This window comes from Cynocephalus volans, chromosome 3, assembly GCF_027409185.1.
Source record: "Cynocephalus volans isolate mCynVol1 chromosome 3, mCynVol1.pri, whole genome shotgun sequence".
Taxonomy (NCBI): Eukaryota; Metazoa; Chordata; class Mammalia; order Dermoptera; family Cynocephalidae; genus Cynocephalus; species Cynocephalus volans.
This window is the reverse complement of record NC_084462.1, coordinates 31,779,371-31,801,595: the sequence shown is the minus strand read 5'-3', so window position 1 is coordinate 31,801,595 and position 22,225 is coordinate 31,779,371. Positions and strand designations below refer to the sequence as shown.

The 22,225-nt window shown below is 44.4% G+C and overlaps 1 protein-coding gene across 2 annotated transcripts in view; it reads right to left on the bottom strand.

Annotated features, from left to right (window-relative positions):
* Positions 1-181: 181 nt before the first annotated feature.
* The window catches only part of AUTS2 (activator of transcription and developmental regulator AUTS2), a 1,156,454-nt gene continuing 1,134,410 nt past the window's right edge, over positions 182-22,225 (bottom strand). The window contains exons 10-19 of one of the 2 annotated variants that reach the window (XM_063091349.1): positions 20,970-21,014; positions 17,751-17,846; positions 15,302-15,373; positions 14,050-14,079; positions 12,290-12,361; positions 9,073-9,214; positions 6,008-6,085; positions 5,016-5,099; positions 3,617-3,839; positions 182-1,430 (exon numbers count right to left, since the gene is read on the bottom strand). In XM_063091349.1, the coding sequence (XP_062947419.1) occupies positions 182-1,430; positions 3,617-3,839; positions 5,016-5,099; positions 6,008-6,085; positions 9,073-9,214; positions 12,290-12,361; positions 14,050-14,079; positions 15,302-15,373; positions 17,751-17,846; positions 20,970-21,014 (2,091 nt within the window). The remainder of the gene's footprint in view (positions 1,431-3,616; positions 3,840-5,015; positions 5,100-6,007; positions 6,086-9,072; positions 9,215-12,289; positions 12,362-14,049; positions 14,080-15,301; positions 15,374-17,750; positions 17,847-20,969; positions 21,015-22,225) is intronic. The other variant, XM_063091350.1, reaches the window with a different exon arrangement.

Below are 22,225 nucleotides of genomic sequence, written 5' to 3'. Positions count from 1 at the left end.
AATCTCAACATATAATATACAAAATCATTTCAAAATCGGCACTGAGCTGTACATTTTTACAAGGGGAAGAAACGGGACGTGCTGCCCCAGTCTGTGCTGGGTGCACGGGTTCTCCCCCTGCAGAATCTGCCGCAGCCTGTGCGCAGGACTTCTGCCTCCTCTGCCGCCGCCGCCTCTCTCCTTATCGAGCTTCGATGTCCTTCAGAGTGTGGGAAGGCGGCCTCTCCCTGATCTCTGCGGACAGAGGGGTCGTCCTTCGGGGAGAGACCGGGCGGCCCCCCAGCGTGGAGATGAGCGGGGGAGGCGCGCTCAGCGCCGCGCTCGGAGGGGTCTTGTTGAGGAGTCCGTTCTGGTGGCCCGCGGTGGGGCTGATCCGGGGGTAGTGCATGCTGGGCAGCCCCGGGGTGATGAGGCTGGGGTGCGGCAGGTGGCCGTCCAGGGAGGCGGGGTGCACGGGGTGGAGCCGCGGGTGCTCGTAGTCTTCTCTGAGCATGTGCAGGCGCTCCCGCTCGTCCAGGTGGCCCCCGCGCTCGTGCTCCCGCCGGGGGTCCACAGACAGGGGGTGGTGGTGGTGGTGGTGGTGGTGGTTATAGTCGTGAGGCTCCCTGTCCCGGAAGGAGCGGTCAGCTTCGTACAGCCGGGGGGTCGAGAGGCGGTGGAGAGGATCATTCCTGAGCAGAAAGTCCCTGCCCAGAGGGTCTCTCCGGTGCATGTCAAGTTCTCGGTAAGGGTCCCTCAAGGGGTCCCGGATGGGGTCCCAGTGGAAAGAAGGGTAAGGGAAGCGCTCTCCACCCGGGATGGGGCTGATGCCCATGAAGGGGGTCATCATGCGAGTCCTGTCCAGGCTGCTGATGCTGTTCATGGGGTGAATGCCCGTCACCCCCACCGTCATGGGCATTGACGCCAGGGGCCCCGGGTGCACGCTAGACGAGGAGTTTGGAGGTGGCGGCTCTGAGGACCGGTGGCTCTGGGGGGCCTCCGGAGGCAGGTCGTGGTCTTCTTTCCGCTCCTCCTTCACCTTGACCTCAGAGCTCTTCTTGGGGTTCTCGTAGGCCGGCTCGCCCTTGCGTGGCTCGGCCTCCCGGCTCGAGGTGCTGTTGGGCCTGGTGCTCTCCACCACGGGGGTCCGCACGTAGGGCGACGGCACCCGGGCCAGCTGCTTGGCCTCTTCGCCCACGGCCCGCCCCTCGTGGCTGTGCCCCTCCTTCTCGGGCGGGTGGCCCTCCTTCGCCTTGTGCTCATCGGTGGCCAGGTCCTTGCGGGATTCCGAGTGGTCCCTGTCCCTCTCTTTGGATTTGTCTTTGTCGCGAGCCTCAGTGTTCAAATGACCCCTGATCTGTTCCGTGGAGCTGCGGTTGTGTCCCAGGGCGTTCACTGGGAGGACAGGTGCTGGTGAAGGATGGCTGGAGTGTCTCTTCTCGACGCTCTCCCTGAGGAGGAAGGGGGAAACAAGGGTGCAGATGAAATGGGCTTGTCGGCCTGGCAAGGGGCTGCTGATGAAATGGTGGTGTGAGCAGGACAGGCTGGGGCTGGTTCCCGCGTCACGGAGGCAGCGGCCCACCGCGGGCTGGGTGAAGACAGCCACCCTGATCTCACTCAGCTCGATTCCAGAGGAGGCTGAATGGGGTGAAGTACTAGGGATGAGGGTAAATGGGAGAGTCTGAGGGGAAAAGTAATACCATCTGGATTGAAGAGCCTTGTGCCTCAGGCGAGAGCACAGAGGAAGGGCTTGTAGAAAGCCAATGTGGACCCACACAGTCCCCAGGCGAGCGACGCGGCAATACAGCCCCTCTGTCTAGTCTCAGCAGCATCTAGTGTTAAGACAGACCATCTAAGAGCCCAAACGCAATATGACTTTCCTTCCAACCTTGTGGAAGGGGGAGGAAGAGTTGAAGAGAAACAGCGTGGGAGCCGCTTGCTCCTGAGACTCTGCAAGACATAGCAGGTAAGGGAGGTTTGGAAGGAAACTACAATTTCAGGACTTTGGGGTTGCAAAAGTACTTCTGCGTTAGGAAGGACAAGAAAGCCAAAATCTGCTGAGAAGACGGAGGAGGGGTGGTAGGAAAAGCAGGTTCACGGACACAAACCTCACGGGGGAACCAGGAACAGCAAGTGAAGACGTGAAATAAGAACTGGAGAGACCTGTCTCGGATGGGGGCTTGGGAGTCCTGGGCAGAAAACACAAAGTGGCAGAGTGACAATAGTGTAAAATCTGAAGGTTTAAGAGTCAGGCAAGTGTCAGGGACAGCCACGGGACACAGACGGTGAAGGTAAGGAGAGGAATAGGCCATCCCATTGGCTCAATGACAAGGGTCAGAAGACCACTGTGGCCACAGCGAGAGCATGAGGGAGGGTCCCCGTAAATGCAGTTTCCTGTCCACTCACGAAGGCCAAGAAGAACAGGGACTGTGATGGGGAGAACAGAAGACCAGCGACTTAAATCCACCAAGAATAGCGGAGGAGGTTTGCTGGCCGCCCTGCGTCCCACTCAGTGACGGGCTGTGTGAGAGGGAGGCGGTTTACAGCGCAGAGCTGAATGCTGTGGATGGCCGTCCCCCGGTTCAGAGATCTTTATCACACTGCCTGGAAGGAAATTTGTCATTTTGTAACAAAGAAATCAGTCAGCATGATGGCCTATGCAGAGAACCTACCAGCCTGGCACACCGAGAGACTTGCAGAGCTGAGTTCTCCTAAATCGCTAGTGCACGTGCACACACGCACCTGTGCACACACACGCCTGTACACACACACACTATACACAGCAAAGAAGTAAAGATCTGGATCAGATTTGAGTCTGAAGCACTAAAAGGAAACTGTTACAGGGTATTTTCTGTCAAGCCCATCTTGTGCATCCCTTACTCATCAGCTCATTCAAAATGAAAAGAGCCCAAAGAAAGGAAAAAAGAAACACGTTGTCAAGACTGCTTATGACATTCTTCAGAAAAAATACTGTAAGACATTTTAAGGCTCTTTAGGGTAAATTTTTGTTAGGCATGGGTTACCATGTACAGGGACGACAGCGGTTATTAAAATTAATCATCCGCTGGCAAAACCAAATCCAAAGCTTCTTGTTGACATTTCTCTAAATCTAGGTGAGTAAAATTTCATTACTCATCTGTGAGCCCCAGCCTTTGAGTCTGAACAAAATTTGAGAAAAATATGATGAGGCAATGCAAACATGGCTTTCTAAAAGAAAACAAAAAGAAAGAGAGAAAGAGCAAAACCCGTGGATGAGTTTATGGGCTACACGCACTTGAAAGCAAACATGGTGCTGATTCATGCTGTGTGTGTCTGGTCCAAAGCTCCGGCCCTCTAGCTTCTAGAGAGAGATTTCTATGTGGATACGCTAGTGCTCACAGGGACTCCGGATGTTCTAAATGTGTCACTGCTCTAAGACAGCATCTTTCACTGGACTACAGACTAGGTCACGATATACTGCGGGCCCAGGGGTTGCTCAGGATGTGGGCTGCCAGCGCTGGGGCTGCCACGGGAGGGAGCCGGGTGAGCTACGGGCAACTGAGCACGAGGCTGGGTGGGGAAGGAGGGTGGCCGGTTACACTGGTCCCTGGCAGAGTGGGCTCCCCCACTGGGACTCGAGAGCGGTTTCTTTCCGTACCTTTCTTTGTCATCTTTACTAACAGATGAGTCTCGTTTATCTACATCTCTATCTCTGTCATGAGCTGCAGCGGACGCGCTGCGCTCCAGCTCCCCTGGCTTCAGCCAGGGCGGAGGGGTCGGGAACGACGGAGGCGTTCGGTGCAGCCGGTTCCAGGGCTCGTGAGGGTTGCTAAAGTTCTGCACACTGGGGCCATCCTTGTGGCCGAACATTGAGTTGGGTGCTGAAATGGTGAAGTGGAGAACAAAAAGGTTTAAGAGAAATTATATAATCTGCCGTAATGAAGGTACTTACCAAAAAACTTTTAACAGCATTCAGAGTTAAAATGAATACATATTATTGGGAGCTGGAAAAGGAAAGGAGATTAACAAATTCATTAGAGGAACTCTGGTCCTACACTGGAGAGGTAGCTCACAGCTTTTATTTTTTATTTTATCTTTTTTTTAAAGACAAAAGCAAAGGTGGGGGCAGAGGGGAAATTAAAAAGGAAAGGGACCAAAAAGGTGTCAAGACTGTGTGATCAAACACACCCGGGGTACGCAGAAGTCCCAGGAATGCAGAAGGGTGTGTTATGATGGTGTGGCTTAGATGGGTCCCCTCAACTCATAGTAGAGTTCACGGTTTCCTCTCCCCACCACTGCCCTGCTAATGTGACAGCTACTCTTCCCACAATGTCAGCAAACTAAGACAAGCATCATCAGAGACCAGGCAGGGCCTTGACCCAACAGACACATGAGGTCTCCATACTATATTTTAAATAAAGATAAAATTGTGATGATAAGCTCAGAGTTACAGTTAGGTCTCCTGTACCTGGAAAATATGGTATGTGGCATGAAAGAAAGCAAACCAAGTGCTGAGTGACTAAATCACGGTCAGAACACGAGCAGGGCTGCGGTTCTGTTCCTATTCTAGATGGACTTTTTAATAGTAGGAAACTACATGCCCTCCTAGAGTATGGAGAGTGGAACATGGCCAACTCCTGACTATCCTGAACATGGTATGCTTTCCTGAGAGTCTTCACTGTGCTTTTCTCCAATCCCACTAATGCCAGAGGCGAGGTGAGATTTAACAACTATTTTCACTTCTTATGAGAGCGGCAGCCAAAGTCTTGGAGAGTGGAGAAGAAATGTAGATCAAATGGTGAACCTGAGTAAGCTTTTACAGTGATCAATGACGTTGCCATTTCTGACCCTCAGTAACATGTATTGTCAGTGGACTGTCCTTCAAATGGTGGTTTTGAACACTTGTACTAACTTCACTGAGACCAGCTTTTGCAATGTTATAACCTACATTTGTTTCCCAAGAGCACAGTTCCCTCGCATCTAGAAAGGTCTTGAGACATACACAGGTCAGAGGAGATAAACAGTCCAAGGCAGATTTAAGAGTTAGAGGTACTCACTAACTGAAGGATTCCCAAGTCCCCCGAAGGCATTGCCACCGACTGCTGCTAGGCCTGTGAACGTGGATGGCCGATTAAAAGGCTCTGTGGACAAGATCAGGAAGAAGAAATGGTCATGGGCTCTGTTGGGTGAGAATGTAAAGCTTTCTGGGAGCAAGGGAAAGTGATGTGGGGTCCTCGCCCTCTCTATCCCAGACCTTGTCTGCCCCACTTCTTCTGCTGGGTTGTGTGGATGGTTTTTACTGCACTTGGATTTAGGCACTCGGTTAGCAAAATCTTCATGAGGCTACTTTTCCAGAACTGTGCCACTAGCATCACAGCTCCTTTGCCCGGTGGGAGCACTACTGGAGCCACGATGCTCTAAGCTGCTTTCCTGCCCAGTCTCCCGCTCTTCCAGGAACGTGTGCTGCACGTTCTAATGGAACAGAGGTCAGATGACATCCTGAAATCAGTCTCTTGGGGGTGAAACGCTAAAGGCACCCCTGCTACCATGCACACTGTTGCCTGCGGCTGCTGTGCATGTGCAGAGTGTCAGGCAAATAAAGGCCACAAGAGCGTGCACCTCCACCAGAGGAGACTACTAGGGCAGTGAAATATACAGTACAGAAAAAGGGTAACATCCTTTCATAACATTGTCTTGTCTTTCTTTCCACCTTGTCGGGGTGACTTTAGCTGTGGGGTTTCCTTCAGTGGGCAGGACCAGAGTGTATGAACTGGGATTCCCCGAGGTGCCACAGAAAGGCTTCCACCCAGTGCACGTGACACAGAGCCACTGCTGAGCACAGTTCTGCTACATCAGAGTGTGGTCTAGAGGTGCTGAGGTCCTGAAGACGGACGGCACGTGTTGAACTTCTAAGGGAACAATGTCATCTCTAAGTGTAAGTGAGGTGGCCAGGACTGTCGCCCACTGCCAGCAAGCCAGCAGGAGCGAGGTCAGCAACCTCAAGGTTCTGAGACACACACATTGACCCCACCGTGGATGGGCGACTCACCTAGGTGAGCAGCAGGGTTCAGGAAGTTGCTGTGGTGGGGAGGAGGCCCGAAGGGGGTCCCAGCTGGGTGTGCAGCACCTATTAAGTCAAACATAACAAAAGCAGACTTTACAAAATGCCAGCTTCTGACATGCAACTGGCTCCTGCTTGCCTAAGGGCCCCACAAGAAAATATGTTGATGTAAAGACATGGCTAAAGTCCACCCAGGCCCCTGCAGACCACACACCAGGCAAAAGAAAACGTTCTTGTTAAGAAGCAGAAAATAAATCTCCCCCTTTCCTCTTTCTCAGCTTGACTGGCCTCCACTAAAGAGAGAGAGAGTCCTTTTTTAAGCTGATGACAGACACACAGCATTAGAAAATGCTGATGGCCAGGGGTGGGGGTGTCTATAGCCAAGCAAATTTGGAGAAATACTGGGTTAAATAATGTTGAGCAAGATTCTTTACTGAAGGGCTTCTTGAAGCCATTAATATGCTCCTAGACTCACTCATTCTCTAAGAGTGAATACTTTCTTCCCAGAGCATCTTGGGGCACAAGCTTTCACTATGAGAAACAGTGTCCAGAGCTGTGCACGTCACTCGTCCTTACTCAGGAGTGGCTGTCCGGAGGCTGCACTGCCCTGGGCCCTGCAGAAGCCCGCTCACTGCAGAGTGTGCTAGTTCTCACACAGCCACACTGAGAGGTGGCATAAGGCCCGACCCCGGGAAACTCACTGTGGTGAGTTATATTAGGTTATGGGAGATGAAGTCCTCTGATGTCTCTCAACTTTCAGTGCCAGGAAAAGCTAGTTTATTCAGGTCTTTGAACACTGAGAATTTCATAACTGCCTCTATCAAGTCTCTGCTATGCCTGTCAGGGAACTCGTGTCTAACTTAGTGGTCGTCCTGCCTTTGGCTTTCCCTGTATGCTCATTTTCTCCTCTGCTTTATATGCCTAACATGTAGTTCTTTAAGATGCCTCAAATCCTCTTCTTGAAGGAAGCTGGGAGAGAAAGAGGGAAAGAGCATGCACGTGTGAATCAGGGAAGGATGGTACTTCCAGAAGCTCAGGCAGCATGCTGGCTTGTCAACACACAGCTGGGAGTGAGGAAGCAGCTCTTGGGCAGGCAGACTTGGCCCTGGACAAGAGCTCTGCCAAGGTCATCTGAAGAAGCGATTCGTTTATTTCAGGCATCGGTACCCAACAGTGAGATGGAAGCAGTTGAATTTAACAAGTATGCGCAAGTTATTCATACCAGTTAAAAGTTTCACCAAATAATCCTTTTATACAAAATCCAGTATTGCTTACACTAAGAAAGATTACCTTCTAGAACAGAAGTATAAACAGGGCCTGGATTAACACAAATTTACTAACGACTGATCCCATCCCTGCATTTTGCCTAAGTTCCTAGCAACAAATATGAATTCTCTCAGGAAAACAGATTAAATGTAGGAAGGCTGTCAGTCTCTACACTCTAATAACTCAGCTGATGTTTTGGATTGTGTGCTTTGGACTGCAAGGGTCTTGTGGGCTGGGTCTGTAGAGGAAGCCACAAGGTACAGGAGAAACGCCAGGTACAGGGCAACTCAGAATTTGAAGGCACCTGAGGGGTTACCTATCCAGCCCCTAGGTGGTGGCTTATTCTCCACCTGGGAAATGTGAAAAGGATACCCCATCTCCACAAAGCTAATGTACTCCAAGATATTCATGAGGCATTAGAAGTGTTGCCAGCTAAATAAAATTTTGGCCACATACTGTCTGTGTAGTACAAGCTAATTAATGCTTCAATGAAGACCAGAGCTTTACTTAGCCCTGGGCTCCCAGGGGTGCCTTGCACTTCCAGAATTATTGAAGCAAAAAAAGCCAATTCATCTGCTTGGCTCAAATGGAAGCCAGGGAGAAATCTATTTCTCTCCAAAAATTGCCCTTAACATAGCCCTGTCTCAGAGCCTAGGTGCCATGGAAACAGAGCCTTCAAATATGTCCCTAGACAGAACTGCCTGAGACCTTAGTAAATCACATCTACCCTCAAGGGCGATGCACCTGCTTTGGCAACAAGGCCCATTGTAAAGACGATTTCTTGCAGTGTGGGTGTTTCACTCCTCCTGAATAGAAGAGCCATAGGTCCACGAAAAATGAGTCTTGGACAAAAGCCTGAAAAGGCAACAGACAGAATGCATGTGAAATGTGCTCCCTGAGGATCAGAAACAGGGAGCCCCTGACTATTTACATGCAAAAGTATAAATTCCACTGAGCATAGTAGGTATGAAGTTATGGAGCTCATTATTAGAGTGGGCCCGATGATGCCATTTGTTTAAGTATTTACTGGGCAGAGCCCTGTACTAAGGACTGTGCACTAAAGACACTTTTGAAAAGACTGGACGATAAGGAACCCTTGGTACCAAGAAGGCTGTGCTCATCCAGCAGGTGTACCTGAGAGCCTCTTCTCTGCATGACTTGGAGCAGGAATGGGCAGTTCTGCTCGCTCCCCACCTCCCAAGTGCCCAAGAGATACTTCGGCATGGGTCTTCTCAGAGGTAAAACGAGTTACAGATCTAATGAGGAGGTCACTTGGCTGTTTTACACCCTGTCCCCTAATCTTCCTTTATCGCTATCACCAACCAAGCGATAAGTTCTGTAGCATGAAAATGAGCAACCAAGCGGTCTACCCTCCCTATCACAGACCATACCAGCAACTATCTTAATTATATTTCTGTATCTTCAGACCCTCCCCTTATAATTCCTGGCACTGTTTCCTTATGATCTGTCCTTGCAAGATTTCTGGTCTTTTTCAGTAGTGTTTGATATGCTGTGAGTTACACTGGTTTAATATAGAAGCAAATCATGAGCTGAAGCAGTATGAACCCTGTAAGGGAAAGATGATTTTTATTTCCATCTTTAATGAGAAAGGGCATATCAACAAAGAAGGGCTCCTCTCCCTAGATGTGCTGGGATGTTGCCTTGCAAGTTGGCATGTATTGTATATTTTCGTGTAGTGACTGAGTGACGGCACAGAGCCCAAACACAACGTGTTTAGCTACCTGAGAATGGCTGGGCTCGGCTCTGCCCTCCCACTCTGAACTCACCAGCGGCAGAGAACAAAGTTGAAGGCCGGGCCAGGTCATGGGGGTGGTGGATGGCTCCGAAGAGACTGGGGCCTGGAGGGCGGCTCAGGAACTCGGGTTTCAATCCAAAGTCCAGCTTATGTGGGTCTGACTGCATCTGTTTCTAAAGCAGCAAGGGGAACAATAAAAGATGAAATCCCAAGATGAACAGCAGGGAAGAAAGGCATTAATATAGGGGCTGAGAATGCCAGAGTTGCCTGTGCAGTGGTGCCCTCAGGCTCTGAGCCCCAGGCAGGTTCATGCTCACATGGCTGTGAGAGCGCAGTGAGCCACATGCCACTGGACCCTCAAATGCCGCAGAGCCCGGTGGCTTTGGAGGAGCAGTGCCAGGCGGCAGAGCTGCTGCTGGTCTTTGAGCTTGTATGGTTTGAGGAATAAAACCATATCCTATTTATTCAAACTGCTACCACTCCTGGAGTAGTTTATTATTTTGCTGCAAAGACCTAGTTTAGCAGGTTTTGAAATAGTCGTATTTTAAACCCCATTTTATTAGGAATTCTGCGTGAATAATCTCCTGTGTAAATTAATTGTTTAATGACCCTTTGCCATACTCTAATAGATCACAGTCCATTAGTAACTGAAAGTTATGAAGAAATATTTGCATGCCCACAAGCTAATTTTCAAATGATCACTGTTACATAATTTCTAAAAACCCAAACAAAAACAAAGTGGGGATATTAATTTAACTAATAGGAGCCTTTTCTTTTCCTTCTACCCCGAATTACCTGAGGCGGAGGAGGGGTCCGTGCAGACCAGTAAATCGTTAAGAACCTCTCTTGTTGTGAAATTATTGCCATCAACCGAAATCACTCATTTATTTTATATTCATTTCTTCATTTATTTCCGATTTATCCACCCTCAAGCTGATCTTTCAGCTCACCTTCCTCTATGGCTGTGGAAATTGGTCATAAACTTCCTCTCGACCCTCCCCAAGGCATCATTCTTGAGGCCAGCTCCCTGCTCAACCACATGGTTTCGAAGCTGCCTCACCTCCTCGATTTTTGACAGGCTTCTCTCTGAATCAGCCTCACAGCTCCCCAGACCAGTGTGGCCCCATTTCGGGATCCCGGGGCCCCAGCCCTGAGCTGCCCTCAGCCTCTCCTCACCCCGTCTCCAGCTCATGTGATGCGCCCAGTACACCCGGCCGCTTTTTTGCCCACCTCAAAGTCCCTCACATCCCAGGGGATCCTTGCCCAGCTGTGCACCACTGAGGAGGCAGCTACAATGACACAGCATGGTGTGAGGGTCAAATTCCACTCCTTCACCAGCCCCATTTAAAGTGATACCCACCTGAGCACCTCAGGCTGGAAGCGACACCCTTCGGAAGCACATAGCACCTCCCTCACCTTTTACACACACCGATCCCCACCACTGAACTCTAAGCAACTAGACGACAGGAAAGATGAGTCCCTCTGAGCCTGGCATAGCACCTAACCTGCAGGCGGTAGGCTCTCTCAAGAAATACCTGGTGAGTCACTAAAAGAATGAGGGAATGAACGCTAAGAGAAAGAGAACGGCGTACTTTCTGCTCACATCTACAAGGAATATCATAATGGAAGCACCACTATAAAGTAACAGTCAGCCCCCCAAATCAAGCTTCTAGTTCACACCAAATCTATAAAAATCTTTAGAGTTCCTCCTTCAATTTGTTTGCCAAATTATTCAGTGCTAATACTGCATGGAACACAGCACGGTTCCATTAACCACAACTTAGGTCCATGAAGCAAAATGGAGCTTGGGGATTACAGTTTGCTGAAAAGGGAAGATCTCATGTTCAAGAAGTCTTTCTCATTGAATGGGGATAATGAAAGTTTAAGACCCTGGGGACACTTGATGGAAAAGAAGTTGCTAAAGTGGCACATGCAACATCCTTCATTGCTTCTAACCAAAGGAGTTACAAGGGAGACGCGTTTTACCTACTGCTCCGCTGAGCACATCATCCAGAACAAAGAGTGAACTGAACTAATCATCACAATCTAGTTAGCTCTTCAAAGCACATGCATTTTCTAACTAAGCTAAACCACAAGATTTCTAATTAAACCTTGCCTAACAATAAAGTCAAAGTGAGCCAAACTCACCCATGGGGTGTTATCAGGAAGAGCAGGTATTTGGCAACCAAAGCAACACACTTTAGTGACCTCATCCACTGAGGTTTGCTTTTTAACTTTTAACTAGGTATTTTGTTTTTGCTTTTGTTTCTTAAAAACTGTTCAACCCTTTTAAAAATATTTCTCTTCTGTGATGACTGGCTCTCCCTCCTTGCTTACTGGCCTGTCATGATGGCTCCCAAATGCTATCAGGACTAAAGGCTTGTTCATGAAGAAATGGATATAGTGAAGCTTATTGGAATTACTTGATTGATTTCTCCTATTTTTCAACTGTAGTTGCACAGACTATAAAATCTGGACTCGTCAGTTACTTTGTCCCCTAAGCCAAGCACTGATGCCCGGTCAGGTCACTTGCAGAAGTTCCTATCTCTTCCCTGCAGGGTCCTAAAGGCTCTAGTAAAGCACAGAATGTATTCATCTGTATGATGAAATTGCAGACAAAAAAAGGAAAATCATCTATGGACAGGTAAGGTGATTCTAGCAAGTACTGACTATATTCTAACCCCTGGCACTGGTCATCAGGAGGAACTTTCATGAGAAAGCTTACTGGAAACCAAATATTACTTCTAGAAGAGTAATTTTTAATAATATGCACGGCTAAAAGAAATTCAGTAGCGTCATCTTCATATAGGGCATAAACCAGTCTTTTTTCCAAAGCCATAAAATAAAAAGAATGCATCAATTGTTATTTGTTTTTAAAGCCAACATTCATTTATAGATCTTCCCAAATACTAAATAATTTCTGTATTCTAGTTCTTGGTCACTATTAACTACAATTCCAAAACCTTCAGTTTAGGATTTAGTCTATAGCCCTTTGAATCAAGATGACAAAATCATAAAAAAGGAAAAAACCACCTGGGAGTTATCAGTTTGCTTTGTTTTATAATTTTGCTGGTGGTTTCCCTAATTAAATAGTAAGATTTCTGAACAGCTTTTTCAAGAGGGACTGGATCCTTCCTGCCCCTGGCTCTTCAGAATGTTTTAACTGCCTCCTTAAGCAGGTTCTCCTGAACAGATCACACAATCACACACTGCCCGACTCCTCCCTGCACCAGGCAGGCTGGACTGACCTTGACTTTCTGTTGGTGGTGGTAAATCTGCCAGGCGATGTGAACATGCATAGCACACCACTTCCCTGGTTTCTGGAACAAGAAAGAGCAACGTGGTCAGAAGGAAGATATTTCAGGGAAAACCACCTTCAATTTCCCCCAAGCTTTCAGCAGATTTTGGCTGCAGAGGCTTTTTTCATCAAGCAACAAGAATGCTTTGTCCCCAGCAGCTCCCATCAGCAGCTCCCCAAGCCCAGTCATGAGGGAGTCATGTTGGCCCCTCTGTTCCCACGTGTGCCTGAGATGTCGGCGACTGCTCAGAAAGCCCCACTTGATGAGGAGCTCCCTGGTTACCAAGTACAAGATGGAAAACACCTGAATCCCACTTTGTGTCTCCCCTCTCTCTCTTTTCTGGTGCCAGCTGGCAGACCTGGTAGAGTAGGAAGTCCTACATAACAAATGCTGCCATGCTGTAATGCAAATCAGCTGTTCAGGAGAGCTAACTGTGAATGTTTGTGAATCAATCAGAATGAGGGTACAGAACCTGTGGTAACCTCCCCCAAGACTGTTGGTTTTAAAAAATTTAACCCCTAAAGTGGTCCAAAGAAATTGACCACATTTTTACTTAAGCCCAATTATCACAACTGCTTCGCCTACCCATTCGTGTTGGTGGGCATTGTTCATTTCTAAGTTAGAAAAGAAACAACTCATTCCTTCCTGCTCTCTAGGTCTCTGCAGACATCACATCCATCCTGCACCCTCTGGGGAGTATATATCAATCCATGTCTCAAATTATTTCCTGCCCTCCTTTTATAAGCAGTGGAGTAACCGCGAGTGTATTCTTTTCTACCAACTAGAGGGCAGGAACTACCTCTTTCTACTTCATTCCTGCTAAGTAATCTACCCACAGGCTTAGCATGTGCTCAGTAACTACTTGGTGAATGAGAAGAAAACACATTCCACATTGGCAAAGGACAGAAGCTTCTGGTTTCTATATCAAGGAGTTGTTTTGGAAATACATACTTAAATCCAAGTCTGGGGTCAGATCTCTTCTAATGAAATTATGGGTCGTTTGAAATCACAAAGAATATGCTGCCTCACCTAAGTGATGACACGATCTTCCTTTTCCCCTTTGGAGAAATCAAATGATCTGGTTATATGCACCAGAAATGGGTTTAAGTATAGGAGGAAATCCACTGTCCATCCATCTTCCACCCAATCATCCAATATCTCTGTTCCCCCCGCCACCAGGCAAGTCGGTGTCATTCAGAGTCATCTGCTGGCCACTCTCCAGACTCAAGAACAATGTGCTGTAGTCAAGACGTTCACAAAGCCCTTTCATGTACCAGAGAAACAGGTCGAATGGCTATGGCAAGTCAACAAACATCCCTTAGTGCCACCAGGATACGCGAGCCACCAGACAAAATGAACAGACCCAGACATGAATTTCTTCAGTGCAAGAGAGACTAATTTCAGACTATAGCTTAAGTTTTTTGCCTTAAGTTCCTACTACTTAAACCTATTACCAACAAGAGAATCTGACTCAGTTGAATTTCATCTGATACACAAGTAAAAAAAGCCAATGGTCTGGCTTCCTCCAACACTCAAAGCAAAACAATTTAGGCCATTTTCAATCATACTACCTCTAAAACCCAATCACTGTCATTCCAACATTTTATTCCTGCATTTCTTTGGCTTATTTCCTTGTAATGAACTTGTATTTTTAACCCACAGGGAGTCAAACAGAGGTTGCAAAACAGTTCTAGAAGAAGCTTTCTTACCCTTAACATAGGTCTGAAAGGATCTGTCAACTGTGAAGAGAAAATGACAACTTGGTTACATGCCTGTCACTCAAACAATTGCTCTAATTAACAAATTTGTAGTGCTTCATTAGGAGGGGAAATTAAAATGTTAGAATTTTACTTTTAAATGAAGCTCTTTTAGAGAATAATTAACCCATTTTCACACTATCGAAAGTGCCACGTGTCCCCTCCCCCACTTCACAAGCCTTGGAACATCTAAACTGACAAGCCCCTGTACAAGTTTACTCGATAGCAGTGTGCCCTCTGGCAACGTGATCTGCTCACATTACACATCAGCATGTCACTATGTTGAGAGGCCTTTCCACTGCAGCCTATAAAGGCCGGATACTAGTGGCTGTCTGGAGAGAGTGGTCCTTTCCAGGCACAAGTACAACTAGGCTCTCTTTACCAATACCTTTATTTTGAAGACTATACATCACTTGTTCAGATTAGACATTTTCAAGAAGTTCACTAAACATTGTAAAGATACTTACATAGTTGAGTCATTCTAAACTTCTACCTAACTCTGGCCATCAATTTCTGACTCCCCTTACCCAGGGAAATAGACAATATTGTAAAAGATAATCATTTTTTTTCACATTTACTGTAAAGATGGATATAAAATAACAATCAATGAGACAAAATTATATCTATCATGTAACTTCAAATTCTTTTTTAGAAGTAGGTAGTGGTATAAAGTATGAATAAATAACACAACCAAAGCATAATGGATATTTTATTTAGCTCTGGAGGATGAAAGGATCCCTACCACATAAAAAATAGAGGGCCAGAAGAGCTGTGTGTGCAGTAATTTCCTGACCTCAGGCAGAGGGATGAATCCTGTCTTCCAGAAAGAAAAGCACCCAGTGCTTTTCCATTCAAAACATTCTACAGTTATTTCTTTTGTGTGAGCGACATTTAAGGAGATGTAGACAGAGTAGATTGGTCAAGTGGAGAGTATACAAGCTCGGTGTCCAAATTCTGGGCTCAGACCATAAGCCCTTCCTCTTTTCTCCCATTGGCAAGTCAGTCCCCTTGTGTCGTTAGGTGGGTAGTACAGCAGAGATTTCTGTTTGCGGAGAAACTGGCATTTTCTCCCACAAACTAAAAGGCACAGCTGCCAAGAGCAGCGGCTCAGTGGAGCTGGCGAGGGTGCGAGTACCGGGGTAGCTGTCTGTGCGGACACTCGCGCCCTGATGTTACCTGAGACCAAGCCTGACTGTGCACGTACCCTCGGGTCCTTTTGGAGTAAAGTGTGTGGGACTGTCCCAGGCCGAGCAGCGACATCGATAGGGTTGGATGTCTACAAATTAATTAGACCACAGCTTAGGAAGCATAAAGCAAGTGATACGAAAGCAAGACCTTTGCTTCATTCTGAGTTACAGAAGTCAAACTTCTTTTTTTTTGTGCTGAAATACAAGATTTGTTTTTCTCATGACCACATGTGCTCTTTATGAGAACCCGGCTCCCAATCTCTCAAGTGGCTCTGACCAGAGATCGTTCTCTCTGGCAATGGCATCTAAGAGCAGAAGTGGTCCTCAGCACATTTCACCTCAATAAAAAGCACAGGACCAAAAAGAGAAACGAGACATGTAAATGCTGCCCCTGAAGCCCCACTTCCTCCAAGTTAACTAACAGCACTGACTGTCATTGTTTTTTTTGTGCTTTATCACCAAACATCCCAAGAAATGCTTAAGTGAACATTATTATAATTTGTAGTATCAGGTGCCTCTCATCAGGATAACTGAAAGTATTTTACAGACATTAAGCTAACTCTCTAAATTTTAACCGGCAGACAATAACAAGGAATTATACTCAGTAATTACTCACTAGCAGTGGTGGAAATAGGACAAGGGAACCTAATGTAGGGACCACACAGATCTGCTATGAGACAATTTCTACAGCAATTCCACTTTGTCTTTCCTATTCCCACCACCATTCTCCAATATCACTAATAATAATTACCTTATCTGTAGGCTTTTGTCCTTTGAATTAACAACAACAAAAAGCCTACTTGAGCACAGTCACTACTTTCTAGTGCGAAAGGATTTAGACAAGAACACCAGTTATTTTTATTTAAGAAACTACAACTTCTATGAATCCCCCTACACTAGGAAGTTAACTCATGGAAATAAGAGCTCAAGTTTAGGCATGAAGCTTGCCTACAAGGAGAAGGGAAAAAAGGATGGAAGAAAGAAAAGCAATCAGCTGCAGTACAACTAACAATTAAGCTGCAGTTGTTAACAGCCCTGATTTGCATACATATGAAGAACTTCACTAATGAACTGCAATCTACATATTCAATCAGTAAGATGGCCTGGAAAGGCCTATTTCAACACCAGGAGAGACATTTTCTTGCCCAGATGTAGTTTTCTGTGTGATTGGATAATTGTGAGTGAGGGAAATAGTCTAATTTATTAAATGACCTACTAGTCTGTTTGGGGATACACTAGAGAGTTGTTGCAACCTAGAGGGGACAGACCAGGGAAAAGCAGATTGGGGGAAGGAGTTTAAAAATCACCATCATTTTATCTCAAGATAGGAGGTGTTAAACATGGCCATCCTCAAAGCCCTGTGTATCTGTAACCTTGCATAGAAGCTACAATTCTGTGCAGGTAAATCTGATTTTAAAGGTGTAGCCCCTGATGACTTTTAATTTTTTCTGTTTCTAATTTTAAGGCAACATGCCTTTGGAAATGCAGTATGTACTTATCCTGGGAGACTCTGGCCCAAAACTGGAGTTTTACCTTAGAAATGAGATGGGAAATAAAAGAAAACCAAAATCACACACAGCAAAATATCTTACTTTATAATCTGAGAATGGTGACCAACACGAGAAGTACGTTACACTTTTTTTGTATGAAAGTAAAATGGGTTGTAGTAGATTTTAAACAGGTAGAGTGCTCTGACAATTACATTTCAATACGGACCTTCCGAGGCGACTGTGGCCCAAGTTGAACAGCTTATCACTGACCAGGTAGAAAATAATTTAGTTATAAAGGGCAAAAGGTTAATTTCAAACTAGAACGTTGGTAACTGATGAGAGTCTTGACCTTGGCAAGTGTGACCATGGTGGGGGGTGGGGGGTGGTAAGTCTGAGAGGGAGCAGCGAGGGCAGTAAAACAAAACGAGAGGCGTTCACCCTCCACCTAAGACAGGCCCTATTTGCAGATGGATGAGGCTAATGAGGGAAATGAGGGGGAATGAGTAGAAGAATCTTCCCCTGACACAATTAACAGGATACAATTTTGGTTTTGGAAACTTTATCCCTCCTTCTATTGAAATTAACAAAGACTCAGCTTTGCATCTCTGCTAATAATATATACCTCAAGGATAACTTAGTACACGTCTGACATTTCATAGCATTCCTGACCAGAAGCTTATGTCCACAGTATTTGTAGAAAAATATATATATTCTGCATATTTTAAAGAGCATAGGAAATCTTAGCTCAACTGAAGTTACATGGGTAGTGCAGACTGACAAGTAAAGTTTTGCTGAGGTTTAAAAACTAGAAGGACTTGAAAAAAATATTCTCACTCTAATCCCAACGGTCACTTTGGATTTGACAAATGAGTCACAGTGCAGGACAGAGGATGGAGACACCCCCGCCACCCCCCGCGTGCCTAGCCTGGGACTCCACTCATCAAACGCCCGTGTGTTTTCATTGTAAGTTTCTTACCTTCGGTTGAAATGCTCCTTGTAGTGAACCAAAAGGGCCAGTGGGTGGAATCATAGGGGGGATGCCCGATACTGCAGGAGGATAGGAGTGGAAGAGCTGTGGCCAAAAATGGAGAGAGGGAAAAATTTTTTTAGTAGGAAGCAAGTGATATATTCAAATTCCCTTCCCAGAGAAAGATATCAACATTAGCAAGCCAAGAAATCTCAGTTTGATGCTATTAGTCAAGGAGCCATGATGAAATGATCACACAGATGTGCCATGAATGTTTAACTTAAAAAGTTAAAAGTAGTTCAGAATCAATCAGCCAACAAATGATGTCCCAGATGAGGACATCATTAGAAATCGAGCTTTTCTAATTATTAATTGTTAAATTGGATAGAAATCCTAAATGGTTGGAGATTTTAATGCATATCAAAAACAGGAGGGATGCCGAGCCAAATAAGATGCCCAGAAAATTACAAGTTAATTAGAAGGGGGGGGGGAGGAGAAAAAGAAGCAAGTCTTTATGAGTGCTAGGATTTTGTACCATTAAAACTCAATTAGTACTTTTAGATTTTTAATAGTTGGAATAAATGAGGACATATTCACAGTCCTTGCTTCATTAGGTTGTTCTAGAAGTGGCAGTTCCAGAGGACAGTTTAATTCTCTCATCTAAAATAATGACAAATATTCGTGGAAGAGTTAAATAAAATGATTCAGTATATACTTGAAATAGAGCTGCCAATTTTTCTAGAAAATGGATTACAGTAGCATAGAAAGAACCCAAGTCTGGGATATCACTATCCAGTTTTAAGTTACTCTTGTTTCCCAGAGTTTCAGGGACTCAAAGCACTTCTGTATTAACATATGAAGTCCAAATTCTTATGGCCAGTTCTGAACGACATCTGATTAATGAACAAGCTCCCTGGAGGCTGCTCAAGCCAAGCCTTTGACGTGTAAGTCTGACCACTCAATGAAAGGATGATTCTGAATGAAGGTATGAATTCCTTGAGTCAACAGCTTATAAAGGACACAACCAAAAAGAAACAGACAGCAATACTGAAGACAACGCAAACACATCTTTCCCTCCTTTTAAAAATACAGTATTTCTGAGATTCTATTGCTCTGGTTTCATTTACTTTGATCAAACCACTGTATGGATATTTACATAACACCCCATCCTCATGGTTGTGTAATATATCAAAATAATGATAATAATCAAAGCTTTTAACAATGCATTTATGCTATTTTTGGTAATGACTGAAATTCACATTTCACAACCCTCTTTTCAAAGCACGTGCTTTTCCTGTTGCTCTTTATTTCATTTTGCTCCCTTCAATGATGCAGCAAAGTTTTTCAGACTAATTGATATTGAACTAAATCCACTTAAATAGTGATTGCAAGCCAAGTGCCCTCATTTAAAAGTACTTTTAAGTCTAAAATTGTGTTTTAGATACTTGAGTGCACTGCATTTTAATTCCCCTTATAACGTCCTAATCCCCAAAGCAGGGGAGACTAAGTATTCTGTATATTATCTGCTATAACTAACAATATGAAATAACTTTCCCACAGTATGCTGTATAAAGCAGAGTAATTAAATACATGCCATTCTAAAACACACTCAAACTTCTATTACTCTGCCTCCAGGAGGGCATTTTTCCTTTAATGTTTACAATAAAAAATTAGATGTTCTTACCACTTTCCTTTTGCTTTATTCTATTACTGACCTCCCAGAATATACAGATAGCTGACTACTACCCCCTTGACTAAAAACATAAAGCACCTAAGTAATAAAACCAAAATCTTCCAAAAATTCAGGCCTCCACGCTTATTCTCCATCTTAAACCTAGGACTCTTGCTAAAATATGCCTATAAAAAAGCACTGGATTTCATCCTAGGAAGTAATCCCAGCCACCTGTTGGGCATGATAAACTTTCTCTAAGAATTATCTTGTTAACTGGTCCTTAATTCAAATCAGCAAAGTGCAGAGTAAGATGAAAATGGGACATTCATGGGACAAACAAACCCAAAGAGGAAACATGGGTCTACTGGATTTTGCATGCCCATTTAAAAAATGTTTTTCTATCACAGCACTGAGCAGAGCAGGGTGGACCATGAGTCACTTAAATATACTTTTTCTAATTCCTTTTTGAAGACTTCCTTGTGTTATTCCAAATGCCTCCAGAGTAAATAATTTTTAATTGATTTCTAATATTTTCTAGCTGACTTCTCAGCTACACTCTTAACTAATATAGTGTCTAATTATCTGGTTCAAAAATATGAATGAATTCAGTCTTTGCTGATCTATTAAGCAGCACTTCTGTTGAAATGATAACACTGTAAAAATCAAAGCAAGAATAGCTGAGTATGGTTATTCAACATGACTACAAGCAATTATTAATCTTCCTTTTTTTCTGGTTTCATTTTTAAAATATAAATAAACCACTGAACAAAGAAACTTGCAAATTTTCAGATAAAAGTGATGCAGTATTCACCCCATAATCAAAATATCATGGTAAAACATTCAAGGTCTTTGTATAAAAAGAAGCTCTTGTCTGATAACCAAATATATAACTTGGGTTGGCACCAATTTAAGTTCCCGAACATACTCTTAAAATTGCATAAAACAAATATTTTTTTAAAAATAAAGAATAATGAGTTTAAAGGGATAAATAACATTCATTTCAATTTTAATACTTTCTTTTGATTAAACGGTATTTTTATTTTCAATTGTAACAAGCTCAGGAAAGCAATACCAGGCACGAGGAAGAGAATTCTACATTTAGTCTACAGCAAATGAAAAATCTACTTTTTGAAGAGTTATGAGTCAAAAAGATAAGAAACTTTCTATTTAGAGGAAATAATTCAAGTTGAATTCCAGGAATTTTGTGTTACTGTCATTTCAATTGATGACTGAAATCCTATGATTTCAGACTCTCCTGAAACTAAAATGACTCCACTGTAGACACGCCACTTTGCAGGACAGATAACTGACTTCCAGTGAAGTTCAACTCTGGATTAAAGTCTTTGGAGTGCTTATGATTTTTTGATTCAGAAGATGATACTGCATCTTTACCAAAAGCAAAACGCCACAAAAGCAAGCATCCAAAGTGAAGAGGAGCAATGGGAACTCTTGCAAAGATGATTAAGGAAGGCTGCTAGTCATTTACTGATCTGTGGCAAGAGCACAAAAATGGAAAAGCAGTTACATTAAATGTGTAGCATGGTAATAAAACTCACACTGTGCCGGTAGAATGGGTCAACTTTTGTAGGGTATTTGTCAAACTGTAAAGGGATCAAAGCAAAAGCTAGTTACTTAATCTGCATTTTTGTTCACTGCTTCAGTGGAGGTAACCCTAAACAAGCTTCTGTCAATAAGCTGTCATCAGACACTAGAACCTTACTGTACATGAAGCCATTCTGAGCTTCTGAGACACTCTTACAAGAAGCCAACAGAAATGAAAAAACAAAGTGAAAACCCACACAGTACATTTGAGTCCTGGACATATTAGTGTGCCTTTCGTTCTGTCTGTATTTACAGACTGGCACAAACCAAACACCTACACTGGACAAAACAGGCAATTATCCAGATAAATCAGAGAGAAGCAAGCATTTGGTCTGATTTAGCCAGAGAATTCTCTCCCTGTTTACCTTCACTCTGGCAGAAGAGCTATACATTCAGCATCTTCTGAAATGTATTACACCCAAATACAAAGCAACCTGGGCCAGGTCTTATAGCCTCTCTTTTGAACTGAGAAAGAGTACACTATTATTGTTCCCTCTAAATAATGTCATCATCCTGGTGCTGCAACTGCCCCGAGTTACATACTTTTATTTATTTAGTTAATTTATTTGTGAAACAGCTCACACAGGCCAGCATAAAATTCCTTCTCAAAATATCGGGCTCTTAAAATTATAATTGTTGAGAAGTATAGTTCATCCAAAAAAAGATACAGAATTCGCTACAGGAAAAACTTTTGGTCGCAGGGCCTCATCTCTAACATTCCTTTAAGTAAAATTTATTTAAAAATCCTGAAAAATACATTTAAAAAAATTAAGTAGAACAAGATAGGGGAGGAGGAGGGAGAGGAAGCAAAGCTGGGTGGAAGAAATGCCTCTTACAACCATGGAATTCAAATCTACTCCTCCAATGCCTATGTTAATTGCCAAAAGATCAAGAATTTCCTTAACTATTAAAAATTAAATAAGTAAAATACTCTAATGCTCACTGTTAGAGACAGGACTCTATCTCAGAATATATAGCATTCTAATATGGCAATATTAATTATAGTTCCTAACTTAAAAAAAAAAAATCCTAACTGGTTCTCTGGGCACATGCTACTCCCCAGTCAAGTCCAAGACCATGTTCACTGCCACGGTACCTCATAGCACTGGGAGAGTTCTGTCCCTGCAGGGCACATCAGTCCCTGACCACTTGCTGACAGAGCACAATACCAGATTAGAGCACTGTCTTATGAAATGCAAAATATATAGCA